The sequence below is a fragment of the Lynx rufus genome, unplaced genomic scaffold (assembly GCF_022079265.1).
Source record: "Lynx rufus isolate CCGP_SWC_20201006 ecotype Redwood Valley unplaced genomic scaffold, mLynRuf1.p SCAF_11, whole genome shotgun sequence".
Lineage (NCBI taxonomy): Eukaryota > Metazoa > Chordata > Mammalia > Carnivora > Felidae > Lynx > Lynx rufus.
The window spans coordinates 12,366,461-12,386,008 of NW_025814825.1; the positions used below are offsets into that span (position 1 = coordinate 12,366,461).

The 19,548-nt window shown below is 55.2% G+C and overlaps 1 protein-coding gene across 1 annotated transcript; it reads right to left on the minus strand.

Annotated features, from left to right (window-relative positions):
* Nucleotides 1–259: 259 nt before the first annotated feature.
* Nucleotides 260–17,289, minus strand: AIFM2 (apoptosis inducing factor mitochondria associated 2). The gene is made up of 10 exons (XM_047071973.1): nt 17,210–17,289; nt 9,445–9,638; nt 8,968–9,083; nt 7,534–7,653; nt 6,743–6,835; nt 4,939–5,047; nt 3,825–3,977; nt 2,241–2,441; nt 1,756–1,952; nt 260–483 (listed from the first exon to the last, which is right to left on the minus strand). The coding sequence occupies exons 2-9, from the start codon at nt 9,620–9,622 to the stop codon at nt 1,801–1,803; spliced, it is 1,122 nt and encodes a 373-aa protein (XP_046927929.1). The 5' UTR covers nt 9,623–9,638; nt 17,210–17,289; the 3' UTR covers nt 260–483; nt 1,756–1,800.
* Nucleotides 17,290–19,548: the final 2,259 nt, after the last annotated feature.

Below are 19,548 nucleotides of genomic sequence, written 5' to 3' on the forward strand. Positions count from 1 at the left end.
GTCTGTGTTCAGTGATGGAGAGACGAAAATGAGAGAGGCGTCCCACTGGTGCTTTTCTTTTCTGTTTTAGTGCCCCCACCCCACCCAATAATATCTGTATCTACTCCTAAAAAGATTTTGCTTCAGGCTTTCGTTTTGGTTTTGTTTGTTTTGTTTTTTTTTTTTTTAAAGAAAAAGAAAATGAAAGGAAAAAAAAAAAACACAGAAGATCCAGTGTCTTTCTTACAACATATTCTTTTATTGCAATATTTTCCTCAGTTTGGAAAAACCATGTCCCCATGGGGGGACACTTGTAAAATGTTATAAATAGAACAAGGCCTGTCACTAATGAGCCAAGACTCCCACCCTGCTAGTCCCCAGGTCAGACAGCACAGAATAGCCTGTGTCTCTCAGGCAGCAGGTCCTGCTTCCAGAAGGGGAGCCTGGTTGGCCGTGGCCCACAGGAACGGAGCCCTGGGTGAAGCCTCCGGTGGGGTAGTCATCCTTTGGGAGAGAGGCACGTGTGTCACTTAGGTAGGCCTGGGTAACAAATGGAACCGACCCAGGCCACAGCCCAGACAGGGAGCACTCAGAACCCTGGTGAGGCTGGTGTCCCAAGGACTCTAGGCAAGTACCCAGAGGCCACCATCAAAAGTGAGCCGGGCCTGAATTTATTCCAGTGAGATCACCAACCACTTCCATTATGGAGATTTAACCCACATCTTCCAAAATAAACTCCCTCCCCCCAACTGGAAGTCTTCTCCCAGACAGAGGAGTCCTTTATGTGCCTTAACACGGTCGGTGGCGGGCACTGCCACACAGCTGGGCCTCCACGTAAATGTCACTGGGGTTGGCCAGGAAACCAGAAGCACAAAACCCCAGAGGTTCCCACAGGGTCCCCCACCCCCAGCATCAGCCGGAGTTTTGTCCCTTGCACAACTGACCGTGACAGCAGCCTAGAAGCATGTTGAGCCCCCCTCTGTTCCCTGAACGTCAGCCCAATGGCAACCCACCCGAGGGTCCCATTAGCTCGGCTGCCTTTCCTTAACATGTCCAGCGGCTGGCGGGCCAAGCTTCCGTCTTAACCTGTTAGCTTTGGAAAAACTCACTCTCTGTTAGGATAGGCTAACCGGGAGGGAAATTTATCTAACTCTTTCTTCTTAAATGTAACCTATGGCATATCATCGGGACCTAGAAATGGAAATATATAAAGTTTTGTGAAGATTAAAGATTACAGGGACTAACAGTTTAAAATTAGGCTCCTATTAACAACCTGGGTGTCGAAGAATGCACAGGCTTCCCCACCCATGATCTGATGGGAGAGGCTCGGGGTGCAGACCATCTCGACCCCAAATCCCACTCCTTAGACGGTCCCACCATGCAGGTTCCCCTGCCTGCCCTAATAAGACAGGATTTCAGCCACCAGGAGAGCCTGCTCTCTCTTGCTGTGAGAGTCCTGAATGCCAACACATGCATTCACACACACACACACACACACACACACACACACACGAAGAGCCCGGGGTAGAGAAGGCTGGCTATGCCCTCCCCAGGACCAGGCGAACCCCTCAGCCAGCACAACTGCAAGCCGACCTCTCCAACCCCAGAAAGCATCCTCCAGGGGGTGTCTTTTCTAATGCCTCTCTCTCTCCCTCTCCGGCTCTCTCTTTCTCTCCCGGTTTTGGTTTTCTGTAAGGTGGGTTTCTGGTCAGTCCATCACTGGCACCTTACTCTAGGAAACGAGCCTTTGCTCTTTGGCCTTTGTCAGGTGGGTACCTCTGGTCAAGCAATCCGTTCACCTGGCGGCGGCCCAGCTCCCGCTCAGGGTGGAGACTGCCGCATGGTCTTCCAGCTCGAGGAGACGAACAGGTCCCGGCTCTTGGCCAGCCGAACCATGAGCCGCCCCACATAGAAGCCGCTGATCTGGCCCACGCCGTCATTTCTCCCCATGGCCAGGAGGAACGTCAGCGCGCCTGTGGAGCAGACACGTGCGCACACGCTCGACTCCCGCTCACCACTCGTGGGCCTGCCATCCCCAGAGCACAGTCCTCCCCGGGGCCTTCGGTCTGAGGACAGGGAAACGCACATGACTTTTAGGAAGACGGGCGAGTCCCGACTTATTTTTAACGAGCTCCAGAGGGACGCTTCCATCGCCAGCCTTGAGAGGGTGTTCTAGGCCCACTTCGTCCGAAAGCTCGCAAAGGCTTCACCGCGTCTAACCCAGCTCTCCGCAAACCAAGAAGTACCTGGGGCTTCCTCACCTGGCTTGTAGGCCTTGAGGGGCCTCTGTTTCCTGGCGTTGACGATGTTGGCCACGGCAACGTTGGCGTGGAGGCCGGCGTGGTAGGCCATCTTGGGCTCCCTCACATCTGCGCAGTCGCCGATGGCATAGATGTGGCTGCAGCCTTCCACCTGGAGATACTCGTTCACTCGCAGAGCGCCATCGCTGGCCAGATGACTTTCTGCCAGGAAGAGCCAACCCTGAAACCAGGCTCCCGAGCTGCCGTGTCAAGTGGCCACGAGGGCACAGTGAAGATGGCCTCTGGTGCCGGCTAGGCTGCCCTCCAGGGGCACGGCCTCAGGAGGCGAGCAGGCCACCCAATTCATGTCTGCCTAAAGTCCCCATCTCAGAACTCTTCCTGCAGAGGCCAGGTAACTATTCCGGGTTGGAAACTGGTCAGAAAGAAAGTGCCACCTTATATAATGCATCTGACGCTCTAAGGTACCGTGCTTAACACTGATTACCTTACAGTGATCAAGCTGCAACTTAACCAAGTCTTGAATTTCCTTCTGAACACGGATCAGATTCTGAAAGTAAATGTAGGGCTCTAGAAAATGCTAAACTTTTCTTTTTAAGGGGCTTAAAAGAATTATCTTTGAAAATGTAACATTAAGTGGCTCCTGGGTGGCTCAGTCATTAAGCATCCGACTTCGGCTCGAGTCATGATCTCGCGGCTCGTGAGTCCGAGCCTTGCGTCAGGCTCTATGCTAACGGTGCAGAGCCTGCTTCGGATCCTCTGTCTCCCTCTCTCTCTCTGTCCCTCCCGTGTGTCCGCCCCTGCCCCTCTCAAAAATAAAACATTAAAAAAAAAAAAAGAAAAGAAAATATAACATTAAGACCAATGGGTGTAAAATTCTGGGATCTCTGTGCATTATAAGCACTCAATCCTACCCCTACTCATGGCCGGGACTAGCTTCCTTCTTCTGTGATTGGCCAATTCTTTCCTGTAGGACCCAAACAGGAGCTCCTTGTCCAGGAAGGGTGCTACGGAGTAAATGATAGGGACCTGGGGACACAGCAATCATGGGGCCGAGGAAGAGTCACGGTCTCTGGCTCACACACGGAGGCCGAGATTCCGCCTCTTCTCACCTTTCAGTGAGCTGGAGAGTTCAAGCCGAATTATTGCCTCTACTCCCCAAACGGTCATTCCAAGCTGAATGGCCAAACGTTTGGATCGGGGCCTGGGGAGAACGGCATACCTGTGAATAGTAAAAGGCCTGACCCAGGAATTTCCTCCCCTTCAGGTGCCAAGAAAGTGAAACAATGGATCTTTCCTTGGCTCTGAAACCTGCTCCCATCTCTCACCACAAGGGGGCGGGCTCCAATTTTGAAAGACCCGTCACTTGGGCCACCCCGGGCTAAGTCGTGGCCACAGCTAAAGAAGGCACAACAAGAGCGGATCCAGACTTGAACCTAAAGTTTGATGTCACCATTCAGAAGAGACCTGAGCGGTTGGGATGGAGGGGGAAGGGATGGCGACCTGATTCCTGGTGGAGAGGCCTGCTCGGCCTGCAGCGGCTGAAGGGTGAGGCGGCCCGGGGAGTGGGCACCAGCCCCTGCTTACCGAACGCACTGCGGTAGGCGGCGCTGTTGATCCTAATACCATTGCAGACAATCACCAGGTTAGTGGCCACCTCTGTGCCTTTGTCCGTGTGCACCTGGATGCACTCTCGATACTCGTTGAGGGGCAGCTCCTCCAGGTTGCTCACCCGTTCACCTGTCAAGGGAGATCTGTGAGCAGGAGGCCGGCAGGGGGCTGGGGCCCAAGCCAAGGGTGACCGGGGAAGCCCTGGGCCGCTGGGGCCCAACTAGGCGATTGCTCTGCTCCTGGCGTCCCCCCTGCCCCTCTGCCAGTCCACCCTGCTGCCCCAAGAAGCGCAGTGTGGACTTCCGGCCACCCCAGAGGATCCAAAGGGAGGAAAGTTCCCCGAAGCAGTGTGCAAAAGTGAAACTGAGTTTCCCAAGACGTTCTGGGAAAAACTATTTGAGGAAGACCTCCGCCACACCTCCCAGAGAGTCAGCTACACCATCCTAACCAGGCAGGAAGGCTCTCCAGGCGCACCATTGAGGTGAAAGCAAGAAAAGTCCAGAAGCCAGCCTACTTTCCACACTGCCTCAAAGCAAAGGTGGTCACAGTGCTGCAGAGCCAGTTACAAAGGGACCAGGAGCCGGGAGGGGTCTGCATAGAGCAGGAACGTCACGCCTCCCTGTGAAAAGCGCAGACGCTGAGCCCCGGAAATGGAGTGGTCACAGCGCAGGGGTTAGGGCCCGGCTCTCTGAACGAGCTGGGTGGTGCCCTCCCCTCCTGCTCTCATCAAAGGCTACACTCCTCACCACTTTCTGAATACAAACCAAAAAAAAACCCCACCATTCGCTACCACAGAGTCATCATAATTCAGGTCAGATCCTTTAGGTGATTTCTTAAATCGTTCAGCAAACCGGTACCACCTGCACTGTGTCCAAAACAATAGTCAGGACAGTGCTGCCTCCGTGGCAGGGGAATCCTGTAAGTCCCGGGGCCTCTGGCCCGTCTGAAGACACACAGAGCCTCCAGCTGGACAACAAGGTTCAACCCCAGGACACCGAGGGCCCTCCAGCTGGGGCAGGGACCAAGCCTCTGGGCACATCTCACGGGGCCAGGCAGAGGGGCAGGGCGGCGGGGGGACTTGCACACATACTCAGCAGCAGCCGCACGCCTTTCTGGAGCAGGATCTCCTTCGCTTCCTGCCGGACACAGGGCAGGAGCTCCTTGTCGGCAAGGGCCACGTGGGAGTGGATGAGAGTGACCTGGGACAAATGACCACAGAGCAGAGAAGGAGCCACTGAGTCTCCTGTTCACACGAAGAGGCTTAAAAATGCCATCAGTCTATCTCTTCTACCTCCTCGCCAACCGCCAGTTTACAAGTGAGGAAACTGAGGCCCTGGAGAAGTAATCCGCCCAATGCCGGAACCAGATCACAGCGAGCTGGGCTGGAGCCCACATCGCTTGGCCTAAGACACTTTCAGAATGTACCAGTGCTCCATACCCCACCCCGCTCCCGGGGCCACGTGGAAAACGATTTTCAGGCAACCTCGGGCACCTATAATTATAGTCTATATATAAGCCATTGACATTCTAACTATAACTCAGGCTGACATTGACATTAAAGTTGGTTCTAAAACTGGCACTCGCAGGCACGTCTACTTGCTGTCTGGGTGAGCACAGGGAAGTGGGGGGCAGCCCCGAATGATGTTCAAAGTTCGGGCTTTAAAAAAATTTTTTTTAATGTTTATTTAGTTTTGAGAGAGACAGAGACAGAGCAGAGGGGGAGGGGCGGAGAGGGAGACACAGAATCCGAAGCAGCCTCCAGGCTCTGACCTGTCAGCACAGATCCCGGTGAGGGGCTCGAACTCACGAACCGTGAGATCATGACCTGGGCCGAAGTCAGACGCTTAACCGACTGAGCCACCCAGGCACCCCGGAAGCTTGGGCTTTAAAGTCAGACTGCCTGAGTTGAAGCCTCATCTCAGATACCCAATCTACACTTCCCAAAGAGTCCGTCAAACAGGGATCCAGTCCCGTTCCTAGCACATTTGTAACGATGAACCGGGAAAACAGGTATGAAGCACATACTGAGTGCCAAATAAAGGGTGGCCAGTATTACCTGGATTTGTCCACCAGTTATAAACATACGGAAGCCATACTGACTGACTTAACTACCTCAGACTGGTCTTTACCCCATAAATCAAAATTAACAAACTTTTACATCAATCGCTCATAATAATTACCAATAATTTGCCGCAGAACAGCCATGGAATTCAATTCGTCCATATTGATCTTACTTTTCAAAGCCAACCCGCCCTTCCTTAGGGAAGAAGAACAGCCACAGGGCCCATGTGGCTCTCGAAAGCTGGTCCGGCATCAGCTGCAAGCAAGCTCTTACATCGAGGTCCCATAATCACCCACCACCACTCAGCCCTGGGCCGAGCCTCTACATCCCGCCAGGGTGTCCTGTTTCTCTCCGGGGGACCAGGCAGCTTCTCCACCCGTCCATCAGTAAAAGGGAACAAGGCCCCGGGGGGGTGGCGGGGGGGGGGCGGTGCTGGCCAGTCCTTCCCCAGCGCGGCCAGTGAGGTTCCTTTCTCGGAGCCACCCAGGGCCAGGCCCGCGGTCTCCTGAAGACCAAACAGCCACTGCCTGCCTCACCCGGAACACCCACCGCAGGGGTCTTTGCGGGCCGGCAAAAAGAGGGAACCAAGGTCTACGATTGTATCTCAAGAGGCTGGAACACGGCAGGGGACACAGGAGTTCACCTCACACCTCCTGGCTGGACCGGAGGGCGGGACCCCTCACCGGCCCTGGTTCTCCAAGAGAGGAACTCGAGGAGACGCCCCACGGGCGCAGAAACACGCGTTCGCGCTCCGAGTTCACAGAGCACCGCCACCCAGGCCGATGTGCAGAGAAGCTGGGCCCCGAGTGCAAAGACAAGGCCGCACGCCCACCTCTTTCTCGGGGAATTCGGTTTTAATCTCTGCCGCCATCTCCACTCCGGCAGAGCCGCCTCCCACCACCACCACGGACCGTGAGCGCCGGACCTGCAGCGGAAGGAAGCGTAACACGCGCCCTCAGACCCAGTCCGCCCCGTGGCTCGGCCAGGGCGTGGGCCCCTTGGCCCCGAGAGAAGAACAGAAGCCTTTCCGAGTCTGGGATTCAAATGTGCTTCCACGGGGCCGGCCATCTCCCTGCGTCTGCTCCCTCGATTCTTGCATCAGCCCCACGGGGCAGGTGACCGCGGCCCAGGTCTGCCTGAGTTCACAGCCGGGATCCCAACCCTGACACTCACGTCTGTCCCTGACGACGCGAGAGAGGTTCCCCAGGCTCCTCAGCGGCTGGGCAGAGAGGGCAGGGCCTGGCCGCAGTCACGCGGTAGCAGCCGCCTCGGGATCCTTCTCTGGGTCTCCACTCCTCACCCCCAGTGGTGCCGGACCCCGCCCGCCCACCTCTCAGTGAAAGCTGCCTGCGATCATGGATCTGAGCCCGCTCTGTGAAACACAAAGCCTTGTGCAAACGGGACCCCAACAGAGACAAGTCGGGGACCCACACCATTCACTGCGTGAGGTCTGGGGTGCTCATGTCCAGACTTCGATGACAGGAACAAAGGCCTCCCCCCAGGGAGTCTCTCCCTAGTAACGCCCCACCTTCACGGCTGCACCCGGGGCTCGCCACAGTGGTCCCACCCTCCCGGGGGTCCACCTGGCCCTCGAGAGCCTGCCCTGGCCAACGGGCGGCTCACCTGCTTCACCATGTCCTCGTAGGCCTGGATAGCAACCTCCCGGCTGGCCACCCGGTTAAACTTGCCCGGAAAGAGCGCGGTGCTGCCAGTGGCCAGGATAAGATGTGAGAAGTGCAGGGCCTGTAGGGAGCAAGGGAAAGGAAGTGAGGGCAGCCCCGGGCTACTACTGAATGCCATCAGGCCGCTGGGCAAGAGGCACCAGGTCGGGGAGGCCCCTCTGGGCACACTGAGGCCGCCCTCCTCTGAAAGGAGCAAAAGCACGACACTGCCCAGCCACGGGGTAGCACCAGAACCCCGGGATACACCTAAGGACGCGGCCTGTACCTCCTGCCAGAGCCTCCTCCCCCTACGGAAACGGGAGGGATGCACCCCCACGCAGCGGGCAGGTGAGCAGGGACAGGAAACTACTCGTGGAGATAAGCAGGACTCGAACTTCCCATGTGGAGTCAGTTTAGAATTTCCTAGGGATTTTACAAGCCAAAAAAAAGGGGAGAGAGGGAGGGAACGAAGGAAATTGTTTGGAGCCTAAATACATAAAGCTGACAAAACCACAGCTGCTCTGGGGGAAGGGAGAACGGAGGGGCCGTGTCCCACTCAGCCCCTTCCCCGTGGGCCAAACCACAGGACAAGGAGACTCGGTCATCTTTCCAACCAAGAGATTCCCCAGCCCGCAAATTAATTCAAGAAAGCCCGAGTCACGCTAAATCACTGAGGACAGAGACGGAGTCCCCTCTCTCCAGTCCCCCCTGAGCTTTGAATAGAGCAGAGGGCCAGACTGGAGGTGACCCTTAATACGACACACGGCAGCTCACTGAGGGACCTCTGGTCACTGCAGGTACCAGGCCCTGGGCTCCACCCGGGGCTGGGGGTTGCAGACACGAGCGAAGACCTCTGCCCCAGTCACCTCCCAATCCGGGGGATGTGGGATCACGTGTGCACCTACATGACCGAGTCTACACAGCCTGGAGCGCCCCCACAGGCTGGCCGGGCCCGGGCCTGGTCTGGGACCCCAGCTTTCAGAGCGTGGACCCTGGGGTGAAACAGCCTGGGTTCAAGTCCTGGCTGAGTCTCTTACAAGGGTTGGGATCTTGGGCAAGCCGCTTAACCAACCTCCCTGTAAAGTGAGGCTATACCACCTCCCTCACAGTCATGGTGGGCACAAAATGCGACTCAGGAAGGCTGAAGACGGTGCCCGGCGTACAGGAAAGGCTGAGGAGAAGTGCCACCACACTCTTGTGGCTGCTGTGGTCGGGTCGTTGCTTATGAGGCATCTGCTGTCCACCCGGCACCACGTAGGGGCCACAGATGAGTCTCTCAGCCCTTGAGACCGGCCGCGTTCTTCCCCACCAGCAGCCGCAGCCGCAGCCCCTGGGGTCGGGGAGGGCGGGCCTCCCGAAGCCAGCTGAGGGTCGGGTCAGCCCCCAGGATGCTCACCTCGCCATCCTCGAGCAGCACCGTCTGATTCTGCAGGTCCACCTCTACTACGAGCCCCTGCCGGAAGTTTTCCTTAAAGGTCTCCGAGTAGGAAATGAATGTCTTTTTGGCAAACCCTGGGGAATGGACACAGAGGAGGTCACAGAGGAAAAGTGAGCTGCCCATCGGAGGCCACAAAAACTCAGAAACTTTCCTGAGGGGTATCCTTGGCCAAACAGCCGAGTCAGTGGTATTCCCGGGATACCACCACCCCCTAAATGCACCAGCCTGGGCCTCACCAGGTCCTCAGGGAAGTTTCCAGCTCTTACTTCTGCAGCCTTGCTACGGCCGCTGCTTAAGGCCAGTGACCTTAAGAATCTCCGGAATTTGTCTAAAGGCAGAATTCAGGCCTTGCCCTAAGCGGAGAAAACCCCTCCAGACCCAGAGTGGTTAACAAGACCGTTCGCACAAAGAAAGCCCCAGAAAAGAGGCTGTTACCGCTTTCCACGGAGGCCCGGAGGGCTGCCACGTTGTGGTGGAAGGAGTCCTTCATGTCCACCAGCACGAAGGGGATGTTCAGAGCCTGCAGCTGGCTGGCGGCGGCGATCCCACCGAAGCCCCCACCCACGACCACCACGTTCACAGCTCCCACGTCCACGGAGACCTGGGACCCCATCTCAGACCGGGTGCTCCTGGGATAGGAGGAGACACCACATTAGGGTCAGGGGCCTCAAGAGCTGGGAGGGCAGGGGTGGTCCACAGCAAGAAAGGCCTCAAATGCCGAGATTTGATCTTTTTATTTCCTTTTTTTTTTTTTTTTTTTAATAAACTCTACACCTGACGTGGGGCTCAAACTCACGACCCCAAGATCAAGAGTCACGTACTCTACCAAATGAGCCAGCCAGGCACCCTGTGACTTGATCTTTCTAAAGTATATAACTGTCTATTAATGAAATTGCAATGTTGTGGCATTTGAATTAAATTCCAGAGGAACACGGTGTATCCTAATTCCATCCCATTCCCCAACCACCCAGCTCCCTCCTCCAAGGCATCTGCTATTACCGAGTTTATCTGAATTCTTCCAGAGATATTCTGTGCACCTTCAATACTACTTTTTGCCCACATTAACCAAATTGTTGTGCACTTTTTTCACTCAGTATAGTTGTCCACTCAGCAACATGCATTAACTGCGTTGCTGGGGTGAAACAGCCTGGGTTCAAGTCCTGGCTGAGCACGCTCTGTGCTGTGGACGCAGTAATCACAGACAGACAGACAGACGGACACCATCCCTGCCCTTGTAAAGGCAGGACTTGCAGACTCAGAGGGTGAGGTGGATGATGTCGATGAGCGACGCTAGGCAGGCACACAGCAACGAGAAGCGGTGGGCACGCCCGTGGGAAACTGGCACGCACAGACCACATTAAAAGAACTAAGCAAAATTCTTTAAGCACTGCACCAAGCGGACACTGATTCTGCCCGGCTCACGGGTCTCCGCCTTGAACCCCAGGTCTAAGGAGATCAATTAGCAGGTTATGACAATCAAGGTGCAAACAGGGTGTGGTATGATTGGGGTCATGAAGAGGGGCCTGCGGCAGGCAAGTCACCCCCGCCCCCAGCATTCCTGGGACAGCAGAGGCACTCCAAGGTGGCTGAGCAACATCCCCCCAGGGGGGCAGGAAGAACACCTGCTGGTAGGTGAGGGAGGGAGGGTGAGGGAGAAGCACTCGTCATGCAGACTCAGGTCAGAGGGAGTGGGGTGCGAGGTCCTGCTCCCTGCCTGGGACAGGTCATCTGTGAGAGCATCCGCAGAGGGCGGAAGCCAGATCTGCAGGCCGAGTGTGCCCCTGACGCCCACACGTGGGCTGGGGCAGCCTGACCAGCTCCTGGCAGACTGAGAACCAACTATGGTTGAATCCCTGAGGAGCTGAGATTCGGGACACACTGCTTGGCACAGAACTGAAGCGGACGCTAGAGGACTTCCGAGGCAGGGGTCACTAGGCACCGAACCACTGAGCACAAAGGAAAATGAAGAAGAGAGCAGTTTACCTGAGCTCTCCTAGCCAGTCTGGGAGGCTGTCCCTGAGGCTCACCCTCCCAAGGGCCTGGGTCACCTGGTGCCTCCACGGAGAGCCGAGGGGCTGGCCTGGGGCTGTGGCGAGGGGCCTGTCTCCAGAGAGCTTAGCTCCGGAGAAGGGCGCTCCTGGGCCGGGCCTCTGGGCTCGCTCGGGTGGGAGCCTTGTGGGGAGCAGTCCTGACTGCAGCTGAGATCCTGAGAGCATCCTGCCGGGAGATGCTGGCTCAGGGGCGACAGGCAAGCAAGCTCCTGGCCTGAGCCAGGCTCCAAGGAGAGGCAGAAATAAGCCAGGCTGCCGGAGAGAAACGCTGAGGAAAGAAACAAAAGCTTACACAAAAGCTGCACGCAGAAAGCAGCAGGAGAGGCCAACAGCTGCTGTGGGCTTCAGGGAAGGGGTGTTTTGGGGAAGCAGGGGGAGGGGAGGCAGAGAAGTAAGAAACTGGAACTCAGGGCAACTTTGAAGGACAGACAGCAAGCTGTCAAAAGGCTCGATGGGGAAGCACGTTCCGGGCCACCTGGGACCCTCTCAGCACTACAGGCAGCTAGAAGGCCACTACGCGTTCCTGCACCATCTGTGTGGCCTGGGGCACAACCCCTCCCCTCTCTGGGCCTGTAATGGGAGGGGACACCCTGAAATGTCCTTGCACATGTAAGTTTCCAAGACGTGGATCTTCCTCTACTTATGAAGGCAGTTTAAGGTTGGATGGACCTCCAGGCACCGTTCTCATTGGCATTCAAATCCCCGCTGCCTCATTTCTCCCCTGGGGGAGACAGAACCCAGCTCCGGCAGAGCCGGTAGCTTTGGCACAGGAAATCATTAGAGATTTAACTTTGTTTCTCGTTGGCTGAATGGTTCCCAGTGCATCAAGGATTGTACATCCCACCCATTTTACAGATGAAGAAACTGAGTCCTCAGCAGGGCTGTGACCAAGACAAGTCCCCAGCATGCAGCGCCACCTTCACTGTTCCAGGCCCTCAGAAAGGTTGTCCAGAGTTGGCCCCTGTGTGTTCATCAGGCTGAATCTGCCAACTGGGCCAGAAGGTCCCAAGGCCAGGACCCAAGAGGGCCCAGGAACCCAGCCAGAGGCCAGGAGAGGATACCAGAAGCTGAGCAGGGCCTGTGAATGTGGCAGACAGTGAGGCAAGCTATGGAAGAGGTACATTTCACCTGCCCCCTTCAACCCAGCCCCCTCTGTGCCAGCCTACTCTTGGGGCCAGCAGTCAGCAAGGAGGTCGGACAAAAACCAGAGAACTCTGCCTCCAAGTAGGGCACAGGCCCTAGAGAGGACACACAGCTTGTTGGGAAGGGCTGGGTCACACTGGACCACGCAGGGCAGCTCAAAGAGGAGCCTTGAAAAACAGCCGGGGCCAGGGGCCTTCACCACCAAAGAAAAGCTTAGGCCAGAATCTCCTTCCCAGGGCAGAAAGTCCAGCAACCCCAGCATAAGCCTGACGGACAGTGGGCTGGCCAAGGAGTTGAATCTCTGCTCCCTCAGACCCCCCAGATCATCAACTGGCTTCCCCAAAGGAAGCCTAACCTTGGCCTTGCCCGACTAGGTACACCCCTCAATAAAAGCAAATTGCTTCTCCAGAGCTCCCAGTAGAAGGTTTGGGGCCCGAGGGCAGAGCCAGGCCTAGGAGGGGCTGCCAAAGCTGGGCCAGGGAAGAGGAAGCTCTTTTACAGTCCAAACCGCCTGAGGCCTCTCCTGGAATCTGTCCCCCTCCCCTAGCCTCTGACACTCCCACTTGGGGACTGGAGGCTGACAGCTCCCCAGCCCATTCCACCTTTCCTCCCCAGCAGCCTCCCCTCCCCAACATTCTTGGACACGCCAACCCTCCCTTGGCTATTCTAGTGCCAATTCTCCCATGGCCCCAAGGACAGCTAGACCCTGCTAGGCACAACTTAATTTGCAGCGTGCCGAAACCAGGGGCTTAGGTCATAGACCTGCCTTCCCAGCTACATAGCCTAAAGGTGGTCAAAAAGTGTAGGTTGAATTATATGTGCTAACATAGCAAGATGGCTGCGCAAACGGCCTCAATAAATGGGAGATGCCATCAATCAATGGAAACCTCCATAAATGGCAGACGACACTATTATACACCCATACGATGGAATATTCTGGAGCCATTTGTTTTTAGAGTGATGATTTTTCACATGAAAATTCTGTCCATGGCTAGTCCCCACCCATAGAATGTACAGAACCAAGAGTTAACCCTATGGCCTTTGGGTGATTATGTCAATGCAGGTTTATCAACTCTAAGAAATGTATCGCTCTGGAAAAGTGGTGTTGCCAATGGGAGAAGCTATATTTGTGTAGGGGCAGGGGGCACGGGGGATATCTCTGCACCCTCCCCTCTACTTTGCTGTGCCCCTAACACTACTCTAAAAACATAAAGTCTTAGGGGCACCTGGGTGGCTCAGTCGGTTGAGCGCTCAACTCTTGGTTTCGGCTCAGGTCATGGACTCGGCGGTTCGTGAGTTCAAGCCCCGCATCGGGCTCTTCACTGACGGTGCTGAGCCTGCTTGGGATTTTCTCTCTCTCCCTCTCTCTCTGCTCTTCCCCCGCTCGCTCCCTCTCTCTCTCTCAAAATAGATACGTAAACTTAAAAAAAAATTTTTTTAATAATAAATAAAAAAATAAAAACATAAAGTCTTAAGGGGGGAGAAAAAGGCTATCCATAAAAAGTTAGGTAATAGAACAGCATGCGAAGCCTAATCCCACGGTGTGTGCAAATCAGACACAGACACACAGACACGTAATGATCACATCAGCCAGAACTCATTGTGCTTTTATCCGTATCTCCGCGTTGAACAGGTGTGGGGTTTTGTCCCCATTTTGGAAACAAGTTCAATAATTTGTCCAAGTTCAATCCTCAACACTCTGACCAGAACTGCACTCTGAGCCAGAATGCTAACAGTGGTCACCAGGTGACGTTTTTACTTTCTTCTTCGAACTTTTTGTGTGTGTGTGTTGTAAATATTTTTTTACTGTTTATTTTTGAGAGGCAAGGGAGGGGGAGAGAGAGAGGGAGACAGAGGATCTGAGGCAGGCTCCTTGCTGTCAGAGCAGAGCCCACTGTGGGGCTCAGACTCACAAACCGTTGCGACCCAAGCCGAAGTCAACCAACTGAGCCACCCAGGTGCCCCATGTGTTTGTGGAATATTTTTAACTGGGTACGTCATTTTTACAGAAATAATAAGAGTTTAAAAGCGGGGCAGGCCTCCTACCATTTATTTTTTTAAGTTGAGATATTCATATATTATAAAATTTTAAAGTATACAATTCAGCGGTTTCTAGTACATTCATAAAGTTGTGCAACCATCCCTATGACCTAATCCCAGAACATCTGCATCACCCCAAAATAACCTCTTACCCATTAGCACTCACTCTCCGTCGCCCCCTCCCTCCAGCCGCTGGCAACCACTAATCTTTCGGTCTCTATAGATTGCCTATTCCATACCTTTTGTGACTGGCTTCTTTCCCTTTGCATAGTGTTTTCAAGAGTCGTCCAAACTGTAGCACGCATCGCCATTTCAATCCTTCTCCTTTTTTTATTTTTCATGTTTATTTATTTTGAGAGAGAGAGAGCGAGCGAGCACAAGCAGGGGAGGGGCAGAGAGAGAGGGGGGAGAGAGAGAATCCTAAGCAGGCTCTACGCTGTCAGGGCACAGCCTGACACAAGGCTCCATCCCATGAACTGTGAGATCATGACCTGAGCCGAAATCAAGAGTCGAACGCTTGGGGCGCCTGGGTGGCGCAGTCGGTTAAGCGTCCGACTTCAGCCAGGTCACGATCTCGCGGTCTGGGAGTTCGAGCCCCGCGTCAGGCTCTGGGCTGATGGCTCGGAGCCTGGAGCCTGTTTCCGATTCTGTGTCTCCCTCTCTCTCTGCCCCTCCCCCGTTCATGCTCTGTCTCTCTCTGTCCCAAAAATAAATAAACGTTGAAAAAAAAAAAATTTAAAAAAAAAAAGAGTCGAACGCTTAACCGACTGAGCCCCCCAGGTGCCCCTTCATTCCTTCTCATGGTTAATATTCCATCGTACGAAGATACCACATTTTGTTTCGCCATTTGTCAGTTGATGCACATTTGGGTTGGTTCCACCTGGTGGCTGTTACGAACAACGCTGCTATGAACATTTGTGTAAAAGTTTTTGTGTGGACACTTGTTTTTAATTCTCTCGAGTACATATCCCTAGGGGTGGGATTGCTAGGTGTCGGGCAATTCTAGATTCAACTGTTTGAAGAACTGCCAATCCCGCCGTCTGATTCTGAACCGAACATCAAGCCAAGGGAGAGACCCCAGAGACTCTTAACGAAATCTGTCAAGACTCAGGAATGTCAGCATAAGAGAACGTCCAGGGGCTCCTGGGTGACTCAGTCGGTTGAGCGTCCTTGAATGTCTGACTCTTGGTTTCAGGTCAGGTCAAGATCTCAGGGTTCGTGAGTTCAAGCCCCATGTCAGGCTCCGCTCTGATGGCCCGTGCCTGCTTGGGATTCTCTCCCCCCGCCCCTCTCCTGCTTGCACATGAGCACACGCACACACTCTCTCAAAATAAAAATAAATAAAAGAACATCCACGAAAACAACTACATGTCCAGCAACTCCTATATTTTACCTTTGCCCCCCCCCCATACACACACACACACACACACACACAGACACACACACACACACGCACACACAATCTGGTTTACACTTGTATTTTCTCAGTCAATCCTACTTTCTCTGCCAAGGACACCAGCCTGACCACAGGATGATTTTTCTCTAATAACACAAACAAGGGGCTGTTAGGAATCTACTGAAAAGCAAGGAAGTCACATTTATGCCAAAGCTGTTAAGAGGTCATGCTTCAGAAATACAGCAGGAGCCATGTGGGCTCTGATCAGAGCAAGGACATTGCCCAGCATTGCTTCACAGAGATTACAAATAAAACAGGCCATTTTTTGAGTCATCATAGTCCTATCAAGGGTGGATCTCCACAGCCACGTTTCCATAATGGCAGTTCGGATAAGGGGGCCACTAGAGTGTGACTCACCCTGAACCTCCTCCCTACCTGCAGGAGGGAGAGGGGCAGGCAGCCTCCCTCACCAGACAGCCTGAGAGCTGGCCTTCCATGACTGGCCCCTGAGGGGACACACAGGGAACATAACCCAAAAAAGACCAGTTCCTGAAGGAACAGAAAGTCTGAAGAGGGGCTGTCTTTTCATGGTCCAGCACGGGGCAGCTCTGGGCAGACGTGTTCCTTCAGGTGTTCCATACGCTCAAAGAGAAAATCAAGGCCATGGAACTTATATACCCTCCTGGGAGCAAGTCACTTTGTGGTTCCCTAAACACCCCCACCAACAGTCTGCTCACTGCCTGTGTCTGGACCCTGGCTTCTTCATTTCACTGCCAAAGACCCGGCTGGCCCTGGAGGACACAGGCTCAGCCCAGGTCCACCCCCTCACTGCTAAGGAGTCCTGAACAAGGCCAGGCCCAAGTGGGTCTGGGTCTCCTTCCCTAAGGCAGAAGCCCTCCAGACTCCGGGTTTCACCCAGCGCTCCTCCCAGGGCTCCTCTCTAGGCGCAAGGGTGAGGGCAGGGGGGCCTGAGAGTTTGGACACTAGTGTGGTCATGCGCATTATACACACCAGCCTGGGCAGGCCCCCCTGATATTTTACACATTTACATATTGTACATGCTGGCCTTTGAACACAAGGTAGGGAGCTGGCTGGGACACCCGAAAACCCCTTCCCAAACTGTCTGACCCTCTGCCCAGTGCCTGTGCTCCTGCGGGATCATCAGCTCCCAAGGGCCTCTCCCCTCCCCACCCCGACTGTACATCCAAGGGTCAGAAGGACTCTTGCTGGAGGGGAAAGGCCGGTGAGTTTAGTGGGTGGTGTTGGAAGGAAAACGCCCGACATCACCCACTAAAAGCAGCTCCGGGTGGACTTCAGGCTTCCCGGCCTTCCCAGCTCCACCGGAGTTAGTTCAGGACCACTGGCCTTTGTCCCCGCGGGAACTGGGACTTCATGGGGGGGAGAAGCAGACGTCCTAGGGCACCCCGGAGACTGTGGGCGCTCGGGTAACCCGAGGGATTTCCTTCCTACAGACGGAGGTTTTCCTCCTGCCCTGTGACACTAGCTTCCACCCAGAGGTGACCCGCGAGCACTCCCAGGGTGGGGGCGTGGCGAGGGCAGCCCGTCTTACCTGGGAAGACCTCAGAAGTTTCGAGGGGCGGACGGGGAGGAGGCGAGTTTGCCCTACCCTTGCCGCCGGGCCTAAGCCTCCCAGTTTTCGTGTGCTGAGGGAACTGGGGTGGGGCAGGCCGGGGCCCGGTACCTAGAGCAACCGCCCTCCCCCGCCAGGGCCACAACGCCCGCGCACCGCAGCTCGGACGCAACCCGCCAGGTCTTTCACGCCCGGCGAGGCCCCTCCGGGCGCTTGTAGGGCGGGCGCGCGGGGGGGCGGGGCCCCGAGAGCCCGCCCCTTGCACGACTCGGCCAGTCCGCTCTGGGATTGCCGCGCGCCCCAGGCCCCTCCCGGCGGGCGTGGGCGTGGCTCGGTACGTGCCCGCCCCCGGAGGGAGCCTGGGGAGCTGCGGCCGCGGCACCGATACCAGCAACCCCTGGCGACGCCGAGCGCGCCCGGGCCCACGCGAGCGCTCGACGCCCGGAACGCCTTCCCCACGCCTCTGACTTCGGCCGCCTGTCTGCCAGGCCCCTCGGAAGCTCCGAGAGCTCAGCGCGACTCCACAGCGGGCGGATCACCAGCCTCCGGCTGCTCGCCTGTAAATCCCAATTCCGCAAACGGCGCCGCCGGGCACCCGCTGAACGCCGGCACTGTGCGCGGCGTGGGGGGGTGGGGGTGGGGGTCAGGATGGAGAGCAAAAGAGACGCCGTGTCTGCCTTCCGCGGAGCTGACATTCCGGGGAAAGACAAATAGTAAATACACATAACCTGTATCGCCAACCGCCCTACGAGAGACTGGGGATAAAGGAAGCTTGCCAAGGATGAGGAGTTGGACGCGGGCGGAGAGAAGGCAGCTGTGCTCTGGGTGTGCAAAGACGCAGAGGCAGGACAAAGAGCTAACAGCGGCGGCGTGGTGGAGGCGGTCACAGGACAGGGTGGCCCAGCGTGGGCAGGGTGTACAGACCTGGTGGGGTCGTGTCATCCCCAGGGCAACGGGATACCACCGCAGGGCTTTACGCAGGAGAGTGACAGGTCTGAGTTCTGTTTTGTGGTGAAAGGATCGGGAAATGGCAGGGCTCCCTGAAACTGGGGAACTAGTCAGCAGGGCGTCCTGGAGACAAAGGGGCTTGACTAGGATCTAGAGAGAAACCCAATGATGCGAACCTGGTGGTAGGATGTAGCCAGTTGGGTGACAGATGAGCCATCTTCATCTATTTAATGCAAGTATTAGCACTTAGCCATTCATTATAGGTGTTTTATGTGGGCAGATTAGCTTGCCCAAGGCTACAGGGTATGTTGGCAGCTTCCTGGTTCCCAGAATACTGCCCTTCGTCTTCCCAGCTTTCGTGAACGTTCACACTAGCAGTGACCTGTTTTGTACCTTTTCCAAAAGCTGTGGCCAAGGGCCTTGTATCCAATATTCCTGGTATGGGACGGGTTGTGATCAATTCCACCTAGAAGACATTGGTGCCCAGAACCATCCTGAGCTGAGAAGGAAACTGGTGTCCTCCCATGAGCACCCGACTCACATTACTATAGCCCAGGCTGCACCTTCCAGTTCTTTGGAATCCTCGCCTCTCTCCTATCCTGGCTGGCACCCTGCCACCTGAAATCACGCTGAAGGAGGGGATTCAGAGCTGTGGGAGTCTCTACCTCCGTCTCTCAGCCCCTGCGGCCACAGAAAAGCAACCACGCAGAGTGCTCATGGCCCTCTGAGCCATGTCCTAATCCTGGCCTTTGGGGAACCATCAGAGAGCCACAGCTTGGATGTCCTAAGCCTTCCATTTGTCATGGGCTTTGCAAACTTCCAAATAGCTTTTATCTCCTTTTTTCCCTCCTGACACTCCTAAAGAAAAGTAGGGCTGAGGTTAAACTGACACCAAGGAGGGCAACAGTCACAACTGACCTGCTCTCTGGGGCAAAGACCTTGCTCTGCTGGACTTTGGGTCCCCGGCATCTGGCATCCATCCCAGCACCTGGTTCCCTAGGAGTGCAAACTAATGTTTGCATAGATAAATGTGGGTTTTTTTTTGTTGATATAGTTGATATAATTCACATACCATTAAATCCATTCTTTTCAAGCGTACAGTTCAGTGATGTGACACTGTGCCACCATCACCGTTATCTGAGTCAGGGACATTGTCATCAGTCCAAAAAGCAACCCCATACTCACTTCCTCAGGCCACTCACCCCACACCACTCCTCTCTTCCCACTCAACAGTTGTGGAACTCAGAGCCTTGGAACTGAAAACCGGGGCTCCTTGCCTTCTAACAAAGGACTTTTGCCTTTGAATTTGCAAGTGCCAGAGGTAATAGGAAAGTATGGTTTGGATGCAGAAACACTGGCAGTATGGAACT

Excerpts from the sequence above, each read along its gene's own strand:
- AIFM2 (XM_047071973.1), bottom strand. The coding sequence starts at position 9,622 with ATGGGGTCCCAGGTCTCCGTGGACGTGGGAGCTGTGAACGTGGTGGTC. Across the intron at positions 9,084-9,444 it reads CCGGGCCTCCGTGGAAAGCG|GGTTTGCCAAAAAGACATTC; the intron begins GTAACAGCCTCT and ends TCCATTCCCCAG. Across the intron at positions 7,654-8,967 it reads TGCTGCTCGAGGATGGCGAG|GCCCTGCACTTCTCACATCT; the intron begins GTGAGCATCCTG and ends TGCTCCCTACAG.